Source organism: Dryobates pubescens, chromosome 13 (assembly GCF_014839835.1).
Source record: "Dryobates pubescens isolate bDryPub1 chromosome 13, bDryPub1.pri, whole genome shotgun sequence".
Classification (NCBI taxonomy): Eukaryota; Metazoa; Chordata; class Aves; order Piciformes; family Picidae; genus Dryobates; species Dryobates pubescens.
The window spans coordinates 15032175-15054158 of record NC_071624.1 but is presented as its reverse complement, the minus strand read 5'-3'; the positions used below and the strand labels follow the sequence as shown (position 1 = coordinate 15054158).

The 21984-nt window shown below is 38.1% G+C and overlaps 1 protein-coding gene across 1 annotated transcript in view; it reads left to right on the top strand.

The window, feature by feature from the left end:
- NAALADL2 (N-acetylated alpha-linked acidic dipeptidase like 2) overlaps positions 1 to 21984 on the top strand; it is a 292588-nt gene that overhangs the window by 202563 nt on the left and 68041 nt on the right. The window contains exon 10 of the mRNA XM_009897854.2: positions 13989 to 14084. Within this exon, the coding sequence (XP_009896156.2) occupies positions 13989 to 14084 (96 nt within the window). The remainder of the gene's footprint in view (positions 1 to 13988; positions 14085 to 21984) is intronic.

The window sequence follows — 21984 nt, the reverse complement described above, 5'->3', positions numbered from 1 at the left end:
CTCATCTTTTACCCTTCTTCTCTTTGTCTTATTTCTCTCCATTATTTCATTAAGGTTTGCTTTATTCTTATTTTTATATGAGCATCATCCTGTATCATTTTCCCTTTTCTGGGTGAGAAATTGAATGTGCACACTTGCCTATTTTTCTTTCTTAAAAGGGGACAGAGGAAAGTAGGTTTTAAAAGGTCTAGGTTTGGAAGTGAAGCAGTGGGCTTCTTCACTAAAAACAACCAACCTCATAGTTGCAAGTTAAGTTTGATTGTGTCTCAGTGCAGTTTATAGCATAGGTGCTAAAGTACTGAAATGTAAGTGAATCACAGAGAGTGAGAAAAATAGCCATGCTTTGGCTCCCTAATGTTTGGGTACAAGAGAAAATACAGTCTGGATCTGCTACAGTTTCAGTTAAGAGATTTGATTGTTTCTTCAGCATTGTAAGTCAAACAACATTAAACTGTTCAGTGTTTTGAAGCTGTTCTTATCACTTGCCAACTTGAGCTGATACAGGAGTATTTTGAGCTTCTTTACAGGATGGAAATAGACTGTTACTCTACATTTCTATGTCATTGCAGTCAACAATTTCATGAGGAATCTAATTTAATTATTTTTAATTGTAGTTGATTTCTTATCTTACCCACATATAATTCATCCTTCTCAGTGCATCCTATTACATGATGATCCCTGTCTTCAGTGGAGGATAGTATGAGAAAAATCTTCACTTAGATTTACATCAAGAGTTAGCATTGTAAAGACCTCGTGAGCTTTGTTAACTCTCTGTGCTGCAGTAAGAGCTAGATACCAATGGAATTACTTGATCATAGGATCATCAGTACATCAGAATTAACAAACTGGAGCAAGTGACTAGATGAACATACAATTCATCCTTCTCAGCGCACCCTATTACAGGATGATCCCTATCTGGTAACTCAGAATCTGAAATCCCTTCTGAGATAATGTGCTAGGTTGTGTCAATGTTAGTATTGTCATTTTGCTTTGAGGAAACACAAGTTACTGCACATGTGGGAAAAAAAAAAACCCACAACCAACCAGACCCTACCCTCTTTTTTTGTTCTTTATTGATGGACACATATTTAGCATGAAATATTTTATGGTAGCTGGCCAGGTTTGGGTATGCAGGGCTTACAGAACATTTACTTTTACACCTAGGCCATAAAAGTTGTTTTCCGTATCTTCACTCCAACTTAAAGTACAGGCAGGGAATATAAAAATTACCTGTCACATTATTCACAGGCTAGACCAAGGTAGTGCAATACCATGGGCCACTAAGCTAATTTAGAAGAAAAATGAAAAGAGGTTCCTTTATAGAAGGCATTTGTACGTAATATATGTAGAAGAGTTTAGAATTTTGACAGTTTGAGATTGTATCCTCTTTAGAGAGAATGCATAATGATTTTTATTTCTGTTGAAATATGCATAACTTTTTGAAGGTAACTTTCAACTTTCATTAGAGCCCTTAAAAGTGATTTTCACCCACACTGGTGTAAAACAGAGGCCAATAAATCTTAACTCTTCAATGAATGTGGCTTCTCAATTTTCTTTTATTTTTTTTAACCTCATGTCTGCCTCTCCTTCCTCCCTTCCCCTGTGTCCCGCTCGCTTTTCTTCCCTTTTTATCGCTCTGTGGGAAAACTCCTTGCAGTTTCTCAATTTTGGTATTTGCATGCTTGGACTGACACATCATGCACTTCTTTTGAAAGACATCAAAAGTTTTCTAAGTTTTCTTTGTTTGTTATGAGGAAAGAAACAGAGGGATTGTCCTTGATGGAGAGAACGTAGGGTCTTGTTTACTGAACACTAACTCTTGTTGCATGGTGCTTTTATCCCTTTCATATGCTTGTGCGAGTTTAGACTGAGTGCTTAGGCTTTGTGGAGTGCTCTTCAGTGCATCTGGCTTGTGTCTATTAAAGTGGCTAGGAAACTGATGTTTATACCATTTTTTTGTCTCTGGGAACAGTACTGAGTGCTTGTAAGCTGTGAGGTTCCAGCATCATTGATTAGGAGCACCATTTCAACCCTCTCTTATGGGGACCTTGAGCTGCTGTTTCATTTCTTGGGATTTTGTGTCAAGGTTATTTCGAACTGAACATACAAATTCATAGAAATCAGGGTGTCATGGGGGGGAAGTTCTGGGTGTTGGACATGTGTCAAGGCTGTTTTCAGTCAGCAGGGCTGGCCACAGTGGGACCTCATGGCAAACACCTGTATCTTGCTGATGGGTGGGAGAATCCATTTTCTGTCATTATGGGTTCACCAGTGATTCCAGTTATGACCTTGGCACAGTGTTTATATTATTTAATTTTAGTTCAATGAAAGTGCCTAACTAACTTGCCTCTGTGAGAAGTTTAGTTTAAGTTGTAGGAAGGTCTGGAGGTCGTTGTTTTTTGTTACTATTACTATTATTTTCACTTTTGGAACTATAGTGTGGCTGCTGACCAAGTTACAACATGAATAGCTACAGCCATTGCCATTATAATCTACAGCACACTGTTTCTTAGCTATCACAAAATAAGCAATGAAAATAAAGTTAGTTTCTGTCTACCAGTGAGCTATTGCTATTGTCTTCCAGAGTTTGTTAAAAGCTACTATTTCTTTGAAAGAGCAGTTCTCTTTCTCTGTATCTCTGATGCAGGTTGAACTGTGTATGTCAACGAAGATGAAAACAATCAGTACCAATTTGCAAACTCAAGGACAAATAATCCCCAGAGACAGACAAAACTTCTGTCTTCATAGTAACTTGTTGTAACGTGAAGGAGCTTGAGTATTGTGAACAAAGTCTGATAACTGTCACTGTAAATCTCTGACCAATGTTCTGTTATATTCTCTCTTAAAGAAGTTCTTGTCAAGGATTATTTCCATAGATAATACACTCACACAATTTTGCTAGGTATAATCAAGGTGGCATTATGGAAGGCAGAAAAGTCTGCTGTGTAGTTTTGTCAGCAAATTCTGGGTAAAGCAAGAAATTTAACCCCATGAACACAACCTCATGTTTTCATAGATTTATCTCAAGCAAATATGAGTTGTCTCATCTATGATACCCTTTACTGAGAGCCGCTTATGTATCACTAATGTAGTTCACTGGTCAAACAGTGATAGTGCTTGAAGTCAATAATTTTTTATGATCTGAAGTCTCAATTTTTTCCTCCTAATGCAGTTATCTCAACATTTTACATCACATCATTATTCTCACTGTTATTCCATATCTAGAGAATTTTCTCCTTTACATCCAGTATGTCCTCCAGTCCCTTTCTGAGCAAGAAAGAGTTACTGTAGTGACTGCTTGGATGATACACGTCTGACAGTGCTCTTCTGGTGAATTTTATGCTGTCTTTCTTCTGCTATTATTTATTTCCTCCTGGATTAAGTGTCACAGAGTACCAATTAATTTATCAGATCAAAGTATATTTATTAAGAACTTCAATTAGAAGCATTGTGGCATCATTTTCTTTGAAGGATCAAAGAATGCCATATGCAAAGACACGACGTACTTTTTTCAGCCTTAGCTGCTCTAAACAGAACTTTCAGGCCTGTGGCATATATATGTTTGTGTGTCCCTAGAAGAGAATTAGTGCCAGTTGTTTGACCCTGATATTCCAGGAGATTCCTTCCTTAAACAGAATCTGTATTTCCCCATCTGTATCAAGACTTAATAGAAAGTTTGAATAATAATCAGTGTGATGCTGCGATGATCTACAATTTGGCAGCTAAATACATCTGGTTTCCCTCCTTCCATGTTTTATTCCTCCTTTCTCCCTTGTATATGTTTAATTTTTTAAAGGCAATATGCAGCTGGTAGCTGCCCATTAGGAGTTAACCTGAGATATTCCATGTTTGTATGAAAGAATCAAAATATAACTGTGCTTAGAATATCTGAGAATATCAGAAATACTTTGCAAGGGAACAAATGTTTCTCAGCCTCTGAATAGCAGATTGCTTGGGAACCCAGGATTCCCTGTCTCCAAAGACTTTGGTGCTGCTGCATTTGCTGCTGGGAAAATTTATGAACTTTGCAGTAGAACTTCACGGTCAACAAAGTGTATCACTGGGAGTTAGACATGTCAAGGTGAAGAGAGAGGTTTCATTTTTGTTCATGGACAAGTGATGAAGTGCCAGCGTGTTACAAAATCTATTTCCAAGACACCAGTAGATTGTCTTAGAACTGCTTGTGGAGGTCAGTCCAAACCACAGCAGCTTCTGTGTCTTGAATTCCTCTTTCATGGGCTATACTGTCTTTCTAAATATTTATCGATTTGTTTATTCATAATATATTTCTTCTGACCAAAATGTATTTCTGTTCTATCTTTAGCATAAATTAGTGCTTTTAAATTTCTCAGTGCATTCAGGGGTTATTCAGTGTAGTACTCTCCAGTAATATATTAATACATTAGTCCATCTGTTCACTTGGATGCTAATTTAGTTGAATTTGATAGTGAGAGCATGCTGAAATTGTTAAGGTTAATGATTCAGTGTTTTACAAGACAAAATACACTTGATGTTCCGTTGATTGCTTGAGTTGTTTTATTGAATAATATGAATATTTAGCTTCTTAATTTCATGGAAGAGCATCTTTGTTATTCCACTAATTTCAGCCAAAGCTGATGACGTCCTCATTGGTTGGATAAGCTACTCCAGAATAATCTGTCTGATTTTGCAAATTGTAGTGGTTTGATGTCCCAGACTTTCCACAGTGCCTCCAGAAGAGGAAAATTCTTTGCATAAACCTGCCACACAGTTTAAAAAAAAAAAAAGGGAGAGCTTTACTATTCACACTGTATGAAAACATGTTGTTGCTGTAAACTCTGCCTTTGCAGATTCTCTCATATGCATTTCATTTTCTTGGAGCTGACTGAAGGCTGTTGAAATTCAAGGGAAGACAGACATCCTGGAAGCTTACAGGGTCAGCTGGGATATGGGAATGTGTGAGAAATTTGCTTAGGCACCAGTTACTGCTTTCTGTTTGATAGTGTGCTGAGGCATCTAGTTACTGACAAACATGTTATGTAAGGGTAGAAGACGTTGAATTATCTGTCCTCCCTAGAGAAGTAAATGGCATCTGTTGCATTCAAGATAGCTTTTTTTGTTGTTGTTTGAGTGGCTAAATTCAACAAACCAACTTAAAATCTTCTGGCAGAGTATCTGGAATATGTATCAGAACTTGTTTTGTGTTAGCAGATATTAGTAGCTTTATGTTTTAATACTCGGGGTAGGGGGGGGGATCAAGATCACTGGACTATCAGACAGCTCTGGTTTGAGTCAGCCATAGGTTCTCTGTGATAAAATCTGCAATGTTTGAAGTATCTTATCATAGCCATTAAAGAATTGTTTAATAAGGCTTTCAATAAGTGAATAGATATTGTCTTTGAAGACATTCTTGTTCTTAACAAAAACCTGCTCTGGTTCTTAGTCCACCTATACATCTGTCCAGTGGAGAAAATCGGATTTCTCCATTCAGTACAATTACTCCAATAGTTTTTTCAAGCACTAAAACTAAAAACTGAAAATAGGAAACATCAAGTCAGGAAATTAGATTGCTATGCTTTATAATATTGGATATTATGAAAGACATTGTCACTGGAGTTCATGTCTTGGAGAAGGACAGTCTTGCTGGCACTGCAGGTTTTCTGCGTAATTTGAATGCTCACAATTGATCATAAAATGTTACAGAATGTTTGTGAATCCTCAATGTGACACATCCAAAAAAGGTTTTCTCTCTAATGTGCAGTGTGCCTGAACTGAGCCTCCTATTTCTAACCTTCTGAAACACTGGGAAGATCCTCTGTGAGGTTCCTGATTTCTTGTTTTGCACTACTTCCTCCTATGTCAATTGCTGATTCTGCTGTCAGTTTAAAAAGTGTCGAGGGAAGACTCTAGAGATGAATAAAGCTATGCAGGTATCCTCATGTCTTAACAGTTGCTTTCCTTGTGCTGCTGTCTATGAATTTATAGCTTCATACTGATTATTTCAATTCACTTACTAATGCAAGGAAGAAAACATTAAATTAAAAGAGAGGAGAGCAAAGTGCCTATATTAGTTTCCTGTCTAGTGACTGTTGCCATGAGTTTTTCTGGCTACAATCGAATGGAAGAATAAAATAAATTGCTCAGCAGTGATTCTAATTTTGCCTTTTCTCTGTAGTCTGATTTGGCAGGCCTTGTTTGTTTTGTCCAGCATCTGATGACATCACAAGGTCAGTGAAAGAAAAAAACTTAAAGAGAAAATACATTTGGGCTTGCTTCTTTTCTAAAAGTTCTTCAGTAAACTGAAATGGTAAAAATACCGAAGAAAAGGCCCCTTGTCAGAAACTCCTCCTGACATGCCCATTTTCACAAAGTAGGGTCATTCTCACTTTGAATGAGATTTTTGACACACTCTAGGCTGTGGCACCTGCAAACTGTTGCTTTCTAAAAATGACAGAAAAGGTTACACAGTTTATATCTTCAGTTTCATTTAAATAAAAACCAGTGAAAAACAACTGTTATGTTGCTCTATAATTGTTTATGGATTTTGAGGGGGAATAATTAATTGGATGCCAAAAGCATTTGCTAGAAAGGGAAGAGTCAGTCTACTAGTGAGAGGAAGCAGCCCACTCTTTCTGCAATATATTTGCAGTCGAAGGGCTTTTGTTAGTGAGAAATGTTCTACGTCATGCATTAATGCCTGGTGTTATTCAATTGATTCATTGTAACCCACTCATTACAGAACTCCACTTTGACTTCAGTATGCTCTGTGCTAGATAATCCACTTTTTCAGTAAAACTGTTTAAAAATCTGCCCCAGTCTGCAATACTCTCCCAAACAGAAAGTATTCCAGGTAGTTATTGGTAAGCAATATTTTAGTCTATGAGACACTCTTTTCCATAACTCTATTTTCAATCCTTCTTCCAGTCAACAACCTTCCAGGAAAACAAACAAGCAAACAAACAAACCAAAAACCAAAGACCCTGTAGAAGAGATGGTCTTTTAGCCTTGCTGAGGTGAAACACCTGTTTCACAAAGGAATATAATTTTATATTTGCTGCCATATGCCAATGCTTGACTTAGGGTAAAATGCAAGAAGGAATTAGTGAAAGCCTGCAGTGCAGATTTCAGAGCTATTTATGTTCCGCTCACTGCTCTCTCTTTATCTTTTCTTCAGACGGAGCTTTCTTCTTCATGCTATGACAAATTTTTGGCAACGATTTTGAATACAGATGCAGACAAATCCTCATGCAATTGTAAGCCCTTGGGTAATAATTTTAGGCACATTTTATAGTGTGTGCTCAGTGGGTGAATTCAGTCTCCCGACTAAACTTGTTTCCCAGGTTGATTCTGAATGTAAGCACTGACTACTCGCTTTGTGGTTTGGTGACCAGACACTGCATGTTGGTGCATGTCCCTCAGGTTGCTTCAATTCTGTTTCTCATGCTGTTGCAATATAAAAAGAAAGAAAAAGCAAACCAGGTTAATAGCTCTTGGAAAAGGCACAGCATACATTTTATATATATATATATATATATATACATATATGGACAGACAGCAGATTATACTCTCAGTCCTGACGCAGCAGAAGCTTTATATGCTGAAATTCTCCTCTACCAGGCATTATTCTTTGGTCTGTGTAAAGAAAATGAACAGCTTTCTCATGGCTTTCATCCTTCATTTCTGTATTTGCTTTGCAGTCTTTAGCAGTGCTAGATTAGCACATTTATACTGTATGTCCTACCTGTATGCGTTTCAGAAGGATTTTTACTCTTGCTGCTTGCTCTCTGTTCTGCCTTCCTAAGAGTCTGTTACTTTTTGATTGGTACAAAAGTGGTGGCATGTATATTGTGAAGTAAATCTCTCAAGTATGTCCTGGTATTTACTCCTACATTAAAATCCAGAAGTGATGGGGGATTTTATTAATGAATTAAAATGCATTAGTTGAAAGTTGGCATATCAGTTGGAGGTATGCTATGAGACTACTCAAGGAATGGAAAGCTAAATACCTTTAGAAGGTGGAGAATTCTGCTCACTTAATTATTTGAGGAAGGATAAGGTAAGTTAGAAAAATGAGCCTAGTAAATCAGAAGTTAATTTTAGTGCAAGTGTCCATCATAAATAAGCAAGAGTAAGCTGGCTTTGGGATTTTAAAGTGATTTTTTTTCCCTTGCATTTTCGATCCTTATTTAATCGATTCATAAATCAATTAATTACTGTCATGAGACCCAAGGGCAGCAGGAAATTGGGTTCAAATTAAAAAGAAAAGAAGGCAATTTGTTTTAAGATTGAAAGTTGAATGTTCAATCGAAGTTTAATCAGAAGTGACCCATTATTTGAAAAGTGGAACATCGATGTCTTTCTAATTTCACAGAATGCTTCATTAAATGAGCATCGAAAAGATCAGGTTAACTGATCATTTCAAAAGGCAGATGAAACAAAGGAGAGCTTTGGAAGCCTGCCTCCAAATACATGTTGTGGTGGTTCATTTCTGCTTGGAAGGGCTCGTAGGGAAACCAAATCATTACACCTGGAATCCAAGGATTAGTGGTGTGGTCCTTTCTAGGTTGTGCATTTTGTAGGATAAAACCTAGCTTCCTGTTAGAAGAGCAAATGTTCTTGATCCATTTGGATCGTCAGCTACCTAAAGAACAACGTACAAAAGGCAATAAGCAGCAAGGAGAAAATTTTCAAAGGCGTGGCTGGAAGTTTGCCCCTTAAATTTGAGGGTGTCTCACAGTTGTATGATCTTGAATAGGTTTTTCCATAAATTGATATCATCTTAAGAGCATTCAGCTGCACAGTACACAGAAAATTCTGCATGTTGTACAAAGTGAGGATGACTCTAGTGCCTGACTAGAAGTAAAGGCAGATTAATTTTATTCAGGGAGTGTGGGAGACTATGAGGACAGCAACTCCTACTGTGGGTGAGAAACATAAAGGAATAATATGTTTGAGTGCTCTTTGGATTAGCATGTTTTTTTCTTAGGGGGTATTTACTAGAAATTTGCTTAGCAAATTGCTGTTAAAAGAAAAACAAACATCAAACCAAAACATGCTTGTTGTGAGCCTGCTGAAAGAATAAATGAGGAGTCTGATTCAGCTTCTCGCTGCTGGAAAGTGTTGCTCTTGCTGTTAAATGCCAAGAGGTACTCTTGAAACGTCATCTAGACTCATATCTCTGCCATGTGCTCCTGGGGATAAAGAGTGGGCTTCTGTTCCTTGGAAAGTTCATGCAGCTTTCTCTGATGAGCATGGTGCTTGAAAGGCAACGAAAGGCAAGAGAAACAACATGTTTGCCTTTCCAGAAGTTCTTTATGGTGGTGTCTTTTATGAAGGAAAAAAAAAGAAAAGGAACAACTTTTTTAAACATTTCCTTTTAGTAAGTACAAAGCAAGATATTCCAGATGTCAGCAAGTTATTTCAGATAGCTATCTTGGATCATCTATTTGCAAATGTTATCTGTCTGCACAGACACACAGAATAAAAAGTGTTATCTATAAATATGCACAAATGTGTAAAAATTGCAGTAATTTGTTTTATTTCATGTGCACTCTTAGGAAAGGCTTTGTTTTCTGGGTAGAAAGCTCAATCATGGAAAAATACCCAGGCCTGCTTAAAGCAGTGATTCTCTGAGTGACTCCTTCTCAAGATCTTAGCAAGCAAGGTCCTAATTACACCATGAGCAAAATGACTTGCCCCTTGTGATGAAAAAATGGCTTTTGATTTATTTGCCAATTGTTGCTTGCTTATGTTGTGTTTCTGTAAAAGGCAGCTGCTGAGATGGTAGCCAAGGCTACCTACTTACTTTGCCAGGCTGCTGTGAGCTCTTCTAGGTTGGAAGCCTTTGGAAGAAAGGTCGATTGTGGGAAGGAACATACTAACATGGGAGAGCTTTCCAGAGCACAGGTGTGGCATACTAAAGAGAGCAACTGGGCTGGTGTGAGAAGGGAACAGTAATAAGGACTGCGAGGTGAGTGTAGCATGACTAGAATCCTAACCTGTACTCTGCAGGTGTGTGTCTGGAGTGGAATGGGATACAGAACAGTTTAAGTGCTGTTTCTCTGCTTTGCAAGCATCTACTCCATCAAGTTTTAAATTCCAGAGAAAGAATATCTGTCTAGATGGAGCGTTAACCTGATCTTGTGTAACAAATCCAACTCCCTGACTCTCAGTAAGGTACTCAAGAATGACTATAAATAATGCAATTATTTTTGAGTTATTGATTGCAATTACTTGAATGATGATGAACAGCATTAGCACCACCGAAGCAGAATGGCAGTGTTCCTTAGCCTCCCCCCAGTGAAGCGATATGGCTTTGTAAACTGGTGTGCCAACTTAAACCAAAGATGAATAGCTATTATGAATTAGTCTTGAAGTAAGTGTTTTATCTTTATAATAAATGACTTTGTGCATCTTCTCCCTGAGATCTTAAAAAAAATAGTTTTCTGAAGGGAAGAATGACTCCATTTATTATTCTGATACTTCTGTGACAAATTATGCAACACACAGATGCATCACTTAACCAAAAATTTGTATGAGTCAGTGCTAATCATGTGTGTGTGTTTATATATATATATTTAATATTTATTTTTTTAAAGAAAGTGATGGGAGCTTACTACCAGAAATAATCTTTTGGAAGTTTATGGAAATACTGATGGGATATTGATCACAGAGGCATTAATTTGTAGGAAAAAAATTAACAAGCAAACTTACCAGCAATGTAATAGCCCTTCTGGGACACAGCTTTCACTGAGTTTTCTTCAGCGTGTCTGTGCCACACTGTTCAAAGAAGCTTAAATGAGTGGTGAAGGTACTAGCTCAGGAGGTGAATTGAGCATCTGTAGGCATCTATGCCAAAGCTGAGTGGATTTGAGCAGGGCATATTGGCATATCACCTCACCGGTGTGATTATACTGCCTTTGTGTCCCACGCATCTTTGGGAGGAGAGCTAACAGTGCTGTGCCTAGTTCAGAACTAGCTCTTGGATCCACCCAACGTACTGCATTATGTAGTACAAACATTCCAATTCAGCAGGCATGTATCAGAGACCATCATTTTATCCTCCAGGGGTACATGAGTAAGATACTTCATGTTGTTTGTTTAGTGGAAGTGGGCAGGGTTTCTTCTCTGCTCCTTTTGTCTCAACTGAAGTTAACAGCTCTTTTAGCTGAAGTACTGTTTTTCTTCATTCTTTGTATGGCTTAAAACTCAGCATGCAAAAGAGCAAAGCTTAGTCACGTGCGAAGAGGTTGTATGAACCAGAACAAAGCATCTAAATTGTTTGTCTCTTACATTTGCACACTTCCTGATGTTAAAAACAATAAGCCCTCAGCGTTTTTAGCAAGTGAAAAGGTAGTGTGGGGTGCCAGCCTTACAAATCGATCTGGTTAAAGCTCAGACCAGTTTCAATATTTTTTTAAGCAAAGCTTTTTTTGACCACTGCTCAGCATGTAATCTCTGAATGGAAATACATTCATGACTGGTGAAGAAGGGTTAGGGGCTTGGCATCGTGATCTAGATGAGAAAAACTATTTGTTTTGCACACAGGACCACAGGCTTCTGTGAATGTATTCAAAATTCAGTCTGAAAAAATTCTACACATTTTTTTGCAATTATTTTCACAGGCATGTAACCATAGTATAATCTCATGATGATTTGGGCATTTCTGAGACAGGAATATTGCAGGATAATAGGGGCTGGAGATCATCTAGTTCAAGCCCCCTGCCTGAGGAGGTTGCATAGGTCAGTGTCCAGGCAGGTGTTGAATGACTCCAGAGATCAGAGATAGACACTCCACCACCTCTCATGGCAGTCTGTTCCAGTGCTCCACCACCCTCAATATATAAGTTATTTCTTATGTTTAGATGGAGCTTCCTATGTTCATGTTTGTGCCTCTTACCACTGAAAAAAAGAGTGGCCTTATCCTCCTGGCACCCATACTTTAAGTATTTATAAGCATTGATAAGATCCCCCCACAGTCTTCTCTTCTCTATGCTGATATTGTCTGCTTGTTATTGCTGCTGGTACTATTTTATACATGAATTCATAGAATATAAAATTCTAATTCAGAGTAGGGGTACTCTTATAGTAGATCCTATGTAAAGCTCCAGAATTAGTTTATATAAAATGTTATGATTATGATCCTGGCAAATATATTCATTTCATGAGTCATGCTGCTTTGTTTAACCTTTCTTAATGAATACATTTTCTTACATTCTTCTTACTATTGCTCTCCACACAAAAAAAAACACAACAGTGGTATAGAAAATGTTAGTTCTAGAACTAGCCTAACTTAATCTGGAACTGGGTATTTCTCTAGAGATTCTTCCAGAGCTGTCAAATAAAGGACAAGACAAGTTTCCCAGCAGTCAGATGCAAAGACATGCTGCAAGGTAGTGCGTTAATGAGAAGCTCGTAGTCCTTCTGCAATCCCCAGGTGATCCCTGTGGTAAGCCTGGTTGTGATTCTATGAGGCACACTGTGCATTGTATGCTAAATATGAAATAGAACTAAAGACCTTAGGATATTCTAGCTAAAGACAATAATGTATTTAGGTGCTGGCATCCAAAATTATATTCAAAACCCAGAATTAGAATAGAATAGAATAGAATAGAATTAGCCAGGTTGGAAAAGACCTTTCAGATCATCGAGTCCAAAGAGTCACAGACAAGGAAAGTTTTAGGCCTTCCAAAAGGAGCTACAAAATATTATGATGCTGAACTCTAGTTGCCTAAAGCTAACCAGAATTTGGCAGAGATGAAGTTCTGTCACTCTTCAGGAAGTAGGTAAGTCTGGAGAGTTGTGTATCAGAAGAGTATGTATTAAAGAACTGCTCATAACTAGTGTGCTTTAGAATGGTGTGATATTCGTGCACTGTCAGAGCCTCCTGCTGATCTCTGAAATAACTTTGGCTGTAGTTTCTGTGCTTTTGTACCAAACTCATTACTGTTGGTGAACAGTGAGTGCATTCACACTATGCTTAAAAAATCAAGCATCTCTGTCTATGAAGAAGCACCTCTACATGTGTTCTTATACCATGTGGGGATTAGATAAGCACTATGTTCCTAGCTTTTCCAAAAGGGGTAGTTCACCTCATGCCTAAAGAGCAAAATTAGAGGTGCTTCAGAAAAGCAAGGGTAATTTTCAGATCTATGTCTCAGGAGTTACAGGGATGAAGAGAAAGACTTTCCCTTTCAGCTTAGATTCTTGGCTATTATACCAGGTTCAGGAACATAGGTTTAAAATAATTCCCATTTTAGATATTTGTGCACCTTTGAGGCTTGGTTTGGTTTTGTTGAGGTTTGTTTGTTGTTTTTTTTCTGGGGGTGGTGGTGTTTGTTTGTTTGTTTGTTTTGTTGGTTATTATCATTATAATTTTTAATATTTTTTTTTCCAGTCCATACCTGGGCATCAGTTTGTTGCTCCCTTGTGACAGCAAATATGCAATCTAACTTCTTGCTTTCTTGCAGCGCAAAAAGAGGCAAACACCTTGCATAAATAATCCATTGAGATTGCCTGCTGTTAATGAGAGCAGTTGACCTAAAGGATATCATTCCAGGGAACTGACCAAACCCCCTCCCATGTTATGTAAATGCTATTACTGTAGACAGCAGTTGCAGAAGATGGAAGTGCAATCTTTGTTTATTATGTTTACATTTTGTCTGGAGATTAAATCGTAACATATTTAAGAAAATGTGTCATTGCTGCCTAGCTCAAAATGAAATCTGTGTGGATATTTTTTTCCTCCCTCTAGGCAAAAATTTTAGCTACTTTTAGGAAGCATAATTGCAAAGACAACTGCCATTCCAGAAATAGTTGTAAGACTTAGGAGGTTTTGCCTGTTTCAGGGACTTTGAATCAGTTAATTATATCAGTGAAATAAGTTTAGTAATTGACAAAACTTAAAAACAGTTTGAAGGGGTTTTCAGTCTCTGAACAAATTGCAGTAAGCATTTGAAGGAGGAAATCAGTGTGGAATCCTAAAGAGCTTCTTGTTTTCTTTCTCACAGAATTCTGGCTTTCTCTCTGAAGCTCTTTTTCCTCTACATGCAACAAAAACGGAAGAGATGGATCCTTCCTTCCACCTGCATGAGGCCATTGCAAAGGTAACAGAAATGGAGATCTCTTTCTGCTTCCTTCACCTGGGCAAATTTGAATTTGCTAAGCATTTTGAAATTATTCCTGTGAATACCTGGAATGTGATTTTTTTATGCATTGAGATTCGCCTTTGGATATACTGTTGCATTGGTCAGCTGGGATGAAACACTTCTATGTGTAAATGCTTCACATTTTGTGACTCAGTTGGGTTTTTTTTGCATGGTTCACATAAAACTCTCTGACATGCATAGAAGGTGTTGAGCCATGACATGGCAGAAAGTAGCATGTTTGTCAGTGAAGAGCGCTCTCTGAAGGCACCTTCACATGCACAGGTATTTTGTTTTTATGAGCTGTCACAGTGATGCTCCCATGGGAGACAGGGGTATCCATGCCATGATTCTGGAAAGTGCTCTACAGAGAGGATGCTCCCAAATTTAATGTGTTCTGACTCCCTTCTTGTCGCTCCTCCATAATACTCCCTCCATGTTATTTATTAATACAATAAAATTTACTCCTCGCTCTTTCTTCACTCTGTCCACTCAGCCTACTTTCTGCAAAGAGACATGACTATTAATGAGTCCAGCTTAATGGATTCATATCTATGCTTCTTACAACTGGTTTTCCTATTAACCAGAGCTTATGTAGACCTCACAGAAAGATTCGTTTATTCTGAGCTACTACTTTTGGAAAACCAGCTGCTGTTGAAACAGTTCTTTTGGCAACAACAAAAATAAATTCCACAAGATCAGCAGGGTGCAGATTTAGCATCTAGGCAGATCAGCATCTTTGGCAAAACAGACAATGGACTGATCTTGGGCATTTTTTGGGGGGGGGTGTTGAAATTTAGCAGAGTCTGGTAGTTAAGGAACAAATACAAGATGAGTATTCTCTGGGACACTATTAATGGAGTTGATGGGCTGCATCAAGAGAAGTGTGGCCAGCAGGTCAAGGGAGGTGATTCTCCCCCTCTACTCAGCTCTGGTGAGACCCCACCTGGAGTACTGCATCCAGTTCTGGAACTCTTATTACAAGAGGGATATGGACGTGCTGGAAGGTGTCCAGAGAAGGGCCACGAGGATGATCAGAGGGCTGGAGCACCTCTCCTATGAGGACAGACTGAGGGAGTTGGGGCTGTTCAGTCTGGAGAAGAGAAGGCTCAAAGGAGACCTTATTGTGGCATTCCAGTATCTGAAGGGAGCCTACAAGAAGGCTGGGGAGGGACTTCTCAGGATATCAGGTAGTGATAGCACTAGGGGGAATGGAATGAAGCTGGAGGTGGGGAGATTCAGGCTGGATGTGAGGAGGAAGTTCTCCACCATGAGAGTGGTGAAGCCCTGGAATGGGTTGTCCAGGGAGATGGTTGGGGCGCCATCCCTGGAGGTGTTTAAGCCCAGGCTGGCTGAGGCTCTGGCCAGCCTGATCTATTGTGGGGTGTCCCTGCCCATAGCAGGGGGGTTGGAACTAGATGATCCTCATGGTCCCTTCCAACCCTGACTGATACTATGATACTACTATGTTTTTTTAAGTCATGCTTGGTACCAGACTGAAAAATTTCAGCATTTCCGCCCCCCTCCCCCCCCACCCCCCCAAAGACTGAGGGGAGTAGGCATGTGATTATTTACTGCATAATTGATTTGTGATTTACTAATTAGTGTGTGATGGGCCATGTGTAATCTGAATAATCTGTGTTTTAGCATTTTCTCTACAATGTTGACTGAAAGAAAAATATTTATTAGATAGACGACTTGGAGCATTTTGAGTCTGCTTAAATCATTACAAATTATTTTAAGTAGGTTCACTGAGCATTACAATTTTCTTTAATAAAACTTGATGAAAATTGCACTAGACTGTATTTCCATTTTGCTTTTCAGACCATAGCCCAGGCTGTTTTTATACAGATGAATATATGCAGCATTGGAGCGAGGTCTTCAGCAGGTCATTTTGTCATCTTTAGCCTAGCTTAATTGATCTTAAAATAGTTTCTGAATAGCTTGAAGGGCAATTTTTTTCCCCTAAATGTCATCTATTATTTGCTCTTTTTTATAGCTAACTAATGGAGTTGTTACTTCTTGGTTCTGTCCACTACCTGCCTTTTTTTCAGAGTAACTAAGCCAGCCATCCCTTCTGCAACACAGACTTTCCCTTGCCTCTCCTTTATCCTAGTGTGTAATTTGTTCCAATTTTAAAGCATTTTCTGTGGGTGAAAGTAACAGAAATATGTGCAATATTTTAGAGCAGGCCAGGATGGCTTTGTCCATCTTTGGGTTTGTCCAGCTTTGTACCTAAAGTGACAGCATATCACCTTTTCCTTCATGGCGTCTTCTTTCAGCCCTCCATTTGATTCTAGTGGCTGCATGTTAGTGCAAACAAGCTGCTGCATATGTAGTCTGAATTCTAAAGAGTAATCTTATTTTTAAACTGGCACTGGTTCCTATGCTTTGGACAGCCTGGAAGGTTGCTGGGGATTTGGTGGTAGTGGTGGTTTTTCCTTCCTCTGTTATCGAAGCCACTGTCTTCTCTATGCTGCACAGACAGTTCTCAATGTGACTTTTTTAAGGGAGAAAAAGCTTAATGAAGTTTGTTTGTTTGTTTGTTTTAAAAAAGGGAAAAAACACATATCAGTTTAGCTTTAGCAAAGCCAGCTATAATTACCTAAAGAAAGGAAATCTGATTCATGTGGAGATACAAATCTTTTAGTACTTATCCTACACCATTCCATTGTTAGAGTAGAGTAGAGTAGAGTAGAGTAGAGTAGAGTAGAGTAGAGTAGAATAGAATAGAATAGAATAGAATAGAATAGAATAGAATAGAATAGACCAGGTTGGAAGAGACCTTCAAGATCATCATGTCCAACCCAGCATCCAACACCACCTAATCAACTAAACCATGCAACCAAGTACCCTATCAAGTCTCCTCCTGAACACCTCCAATGATGGTGACTCTACCACCTCCCTGGGCAGCACATTCCAATGGGCAATCACTCCCTCTGCAAAGAATTTCTTCCTAACATCCTGTCTGAACCTCCCCTTGAGACACTTGTTCTGGTGCTCGTTGCCTGGGAGAAGAGACCAGCCCCCACCTGTCTACCATCTCCCTTCAGGTAGTTGAAGAGAGCAATAAGGTCTCCCCTGAGCCTCCTCTTCTCTTAGTTTCTTCCTCCTTCTTCTCCTAGTTTCTTCTCTATGGTCAGTGCATGAGTGATAGAACAATTTTGCATATCATATCATGCATATAAATGCTACCTGATGTTTGCAACTTTGACAATTATTTGTTCTAGTAAACAGTGGAATACTAATTTATTTTTTCAGTTTTTTGGGGGTTCCCCCTCCCCCCCCCATTTTTCATTTACTGTATATGCCTGATGGGTGTTTTTGAGCTAGCGTCGCTGAAAAGAAGATACATTTTTATTTGAGTGAATTAGAGAAGTAGATAAAAATCCAGAAATGTTATATATCCCACAATAATATTTGAATCTTCTATCTCTGAAAGCAGAGTTTCCCTGACTTTTATAAGCAAGCTAAAAGGGAAAACAATTTTAATTTTTACTTAGAGGCTACAAACCCAAGTTTTATTCATGAGACTACAGAAATTCTCAGGCAATTCTCTGAAGTCCTTGGAAACCTCACGGTGTGAGTGATCAAGCCTTACTTTCTTACTGAAGTCTTTAAACTAAAAATATTGCTTGGATATGGGGTTCAGAGGAAATACTATAATTTATTTACTTAACTAAGCACTCTTAATGCTGTTCCTTAATCTGAAGTCTTCATTGTGCTACTCTGAAGAGATGAGTCTAAGTAATATCTTCAAAAGATTAGAAATCTCTAGCTTTATATTAAACTACTTCTATTTGCAAAATAAATCCATAGTGGGAAGTCAGCTTGGAGTTAGAATTTACACTCCTCAGTTGGAAGTTAATGCCCTTCAGCAGGCGCTTGCTAAGTGACTGTAAGCTCCATTGCAACTGCAAGTAAAATGGCTCTCATAACTGCTTCAGAACTTTTAATTTCAAAAGCCTTTTCACACAAAACTGTTTTTTCAATGTGAAAAGAAATAAGGATTCTGTGGTAGTTTTAGATGCAAATGTAGTAGCCTAAATATTTAATGGCGTTGATTTGCTTTCTCCTCAGAAATGGTGTATGAAAAATGTTCAAACTATTAAGCTTTTATTCTTGTTCGAGACCAAGCATATTTTCATTAATTTAATACTTTTCACATGATGAGAATGTCAAATTCTGACCTGGTATTTAAAGATACATGTCTGGTTATTTTACCACTATTTACTTCTTATGGAAAACAAACCCAAAGTATTGTAGGTCTGTAGTTGATTACTTATTGTTGTTTGCAGTTAAGCAAGGTTCTGCCATGTCTGAACTAAAGATTTCGTATTCTTTAGAGGCCTGCTACCAAGCTAAAGCCTAGGTTCCAGAAATAATAGGCTGTGTTCAATTATTAATGTAGTTTCTTCTATTTCAGTGATTATGAATTTAACTGTAGGGTGTGTGTTCAATAAATAGTTGGGGTTTTTTGCAGCAATTTTTACTTCCATTAATAATCCTGTGGAAAATCTTAATGTCCAAATTCTGGTTAAAAAGGCCAAACACTAGATAAGCAATGAATTTTCCATATGTAGAAGCATGTACTTTACAGCTGCTTTTGTGTTTAAAATTACAATCCCAGATCCTTTAGCAGCCTGATCTGAATGACTCTGCATTCATTGGAACGTGCACAGTAATTGGTATTTCTGAGATACAGTTGGTATACATTTCTTGAAGCTGTACTTATTTTGTCATATCAGATTGAGGTTTGCAAACAGGAAATCTTGAATTCAGCGCAAGAAGTCATACTGGAACTGGATGGTGCTTAATCTAGAAGGAATATTTACTTTACTAAAATGAGATTTATTCATTCAGACCTGGCAGTGAAGATATTACAGATGTTGATATATCTGGAGAAAAAAACCCTGAAACTCTTGAAGAAAGCAACTGTTAGGAAGTAATATCTATTACCAAATGTCTTGTGCATTGATGGATTTATAGCGAAGGAGAGTTTGATGCAGTTGGGATCTTTTTGTGTGTGTATATTCCAGAGTATTAAATATGGACAAACCAATTTACCCAAGCTGATAGATTTCAGAATAAAAGTTTTTGTTACTTCTTGTTGAACATACAGCCTTCAGAGTAGAAATAGCCTCGCTAGATGAGAACAAAGCTCCATTTGCTACTACAACAGCATTATATTCTTCAGGAAAGAATATGTAAAATCAGGGAATCATGGCACGAAACTTCCTCTGGTATAATTTCTCACTTTCTGTCAACTGGCAGTGCAATATTTCTTAGTCTTGTAATCACACTTCTGCACCAATTTCCAGCTCTGCTACATGTCCAGTTGTCTGTGCCCCTTTAAAATTCATTTGCATTCTGACTTTCATAACAACCCATAGCAACAGTTCCCACAACTTAATTCTCCCCTCCCCACCTTACTTTAAACTTGCTGCTTGTATATCTCACTAGATTTTCCACCCCCCCTGCCTTTACTGTGAGAAATTATAAATGAGCTATGTACCATATTTATCATGTTGAATCACTATGGATGTGTAGACTCTCTGTGATATTTTCTTCTCTTAATCCTTTTTCAAAAATCTTCAATATTTTATTGTGGTTTTTTAGACTGCTATTACCTATTAACCATTCATGATGACTTGAATACTTCTATCATCAGTGATATGAGCTAATACATACATTAAAATTGAAGGAAAATAGGTTTAGATTGGATCTTAGGAAGAAATTCTTTACTATGAGGGTGGCAAGACTCTGGAATGGATTGTTCAGGGAGGCTATGGATGCCCCCTACATGAAAATGTTCACAGCCTTGAATAACCTGGTTTGGTTAAGAGGCCTCCTTGCCATAGCAGGGCAAGATTAGATTGGATTAGATGATCTCTAAGGTCTCTTCCAGCCTAAGCCATTCTATGATTCTGTGATTCTATGAGCCTGATTGTGTATGCTCATAGGTTGTTTCCTCCCACATACGTCACTTCATATTTTCCAGCAGTGGGCTTGACATTTTCTTAGCACAGTGCTCAAACAATCTGGAATGCAGGTCAAGAAAGACACAAAGAAAGAGTATCTTTCAATCTTGATAGCAGAGTTGTGTTCAGTTTGATGAAACTTATTTCCCATTGCTTATTATTTGCAGTGTGCTTTGCTTATATAGCCACTGAAACTGAGGGGAAACCATATGCTGGTTTTGGCAGGAAATTATTTGAGGCTTTTTATATCTCTAAGGGAAATAAGGCTTTAATGATCTTTTTTTTTTTTCTTCTCTCTGAATGGCTTGATACTAAGTAATAGTGGAAAAATTTCCCCATAAATTTTTGCATGAGGCTCCATGTAAGAACGAGTAAGCAGCTAAAGCAGCTAATTGTGCCTTGTACTCTCAGCAGAGGAGAGATACCTTAATTTCATGCCCACTTTCATGAAGACTGCTGAATGTGGCAGGTAAAATGAATGAGAGATGTGCAGCTATTCAAGAGATAGATCTGTAATCTGAGTGCTTGGAAGATCTAATTTGTCAGAACACTTATCAAATCGATTTATCTTAGATCTTGGCACTCTAAAGTGGATTTACGGAAGATTGCTGTAAGGCCCAGGCTGACCTGAAAGACTCAGAGAAGGAGGAGAAATATGTAGGCTTCCTAGTGGTGAAAACCCAAGGCATTCATTACAGCAGCGTGTTACAGTAGAAAATTTAGTGATATTTTAAGTGAGATTTGCAGACTTTGTAATTTCAAGTGTGTTTTATAATGAATCTCTCAAGTATTAAAATGAAGAAATGTGTGCCTGTGTGGCAGAGAAGGGATTTCCCCCTCAGGCCAGAAGAAACCAGGTGAACTCCATTTTCAGCAAATGCATGCTCAGGAAAGTATGTGCTAGTTTTCACTGAGATTCATCAGTGTTGTTCAGCACAGAGTTTGGGGGTAACTCATCAACAGAAGTCAGTAAAAAGTTTGAAAATACTTTTGTGTGATGAGGTATGCTCATTTGAGTAGCCTGATAGCACTCAGATTACGCAGTTCTAAAAGCTCTGATGGCAGTCCCCCAACAGGGAGTGCCACTGGAGCCACTTACACTGTATCAGCCATGAAATAATAATAATAATATTTCATTGATTTTCATTTTGGCAGGCACCAAAGTGTTGAAAGGTATGCCAGAAGTGACAAAATTGGTTTTATGATGAGTTATGGGTGCTGACAGCAAACTCTTGAGGAAATTATTAGTGATCTTGATTATTCTGCACTTTAATTACGGAGCTGCATAAAGTAGAATTAACTACCGTAATGAAATTAACTTCTAAATATTAAATAAAACAACATTAGGGAGAAGTATTTCCATTTCGAGAGGAACCAACAGATTTTTGTGTAACATACCCTAGTAGTTTGATTTTTAAAACAATACAGGCACTTCCTGGAAGATGAGAGGGAGATTCCTTTCTTGAAATGAATGGAATGAAAAGTACTCGACTGTGGGGCTGTTTGTAAATGAAATTCACATTTAGACCACAAACTGCTTACAGCATGGGAATATTGATTTGAGGAGTTTTCTAACAGGATTATACTGTTCTGTTCCTTTGAAGCAATGGGAGACATGTAGATATTCCCATGTATCTGTTGTCCAGTCCCATTAATTCTCTAATACAAGCTTAGGGAATACCCCTTCATCTTGGCAATGCAATAATATCCATAACTTCATTAGTTCCTGTCTGTAATCTCCCTAAAAACAAAATCTGTGGTTTGGTGCTTGCTACCTCTGCTAAGTATTTTCATCTTCCTGAATGGTATCTGCAAATGAACTCCTTTTTTGTATGCTTATCTACTGCAAAAGCTTAAAGTAACTATAGATGTATTGATAT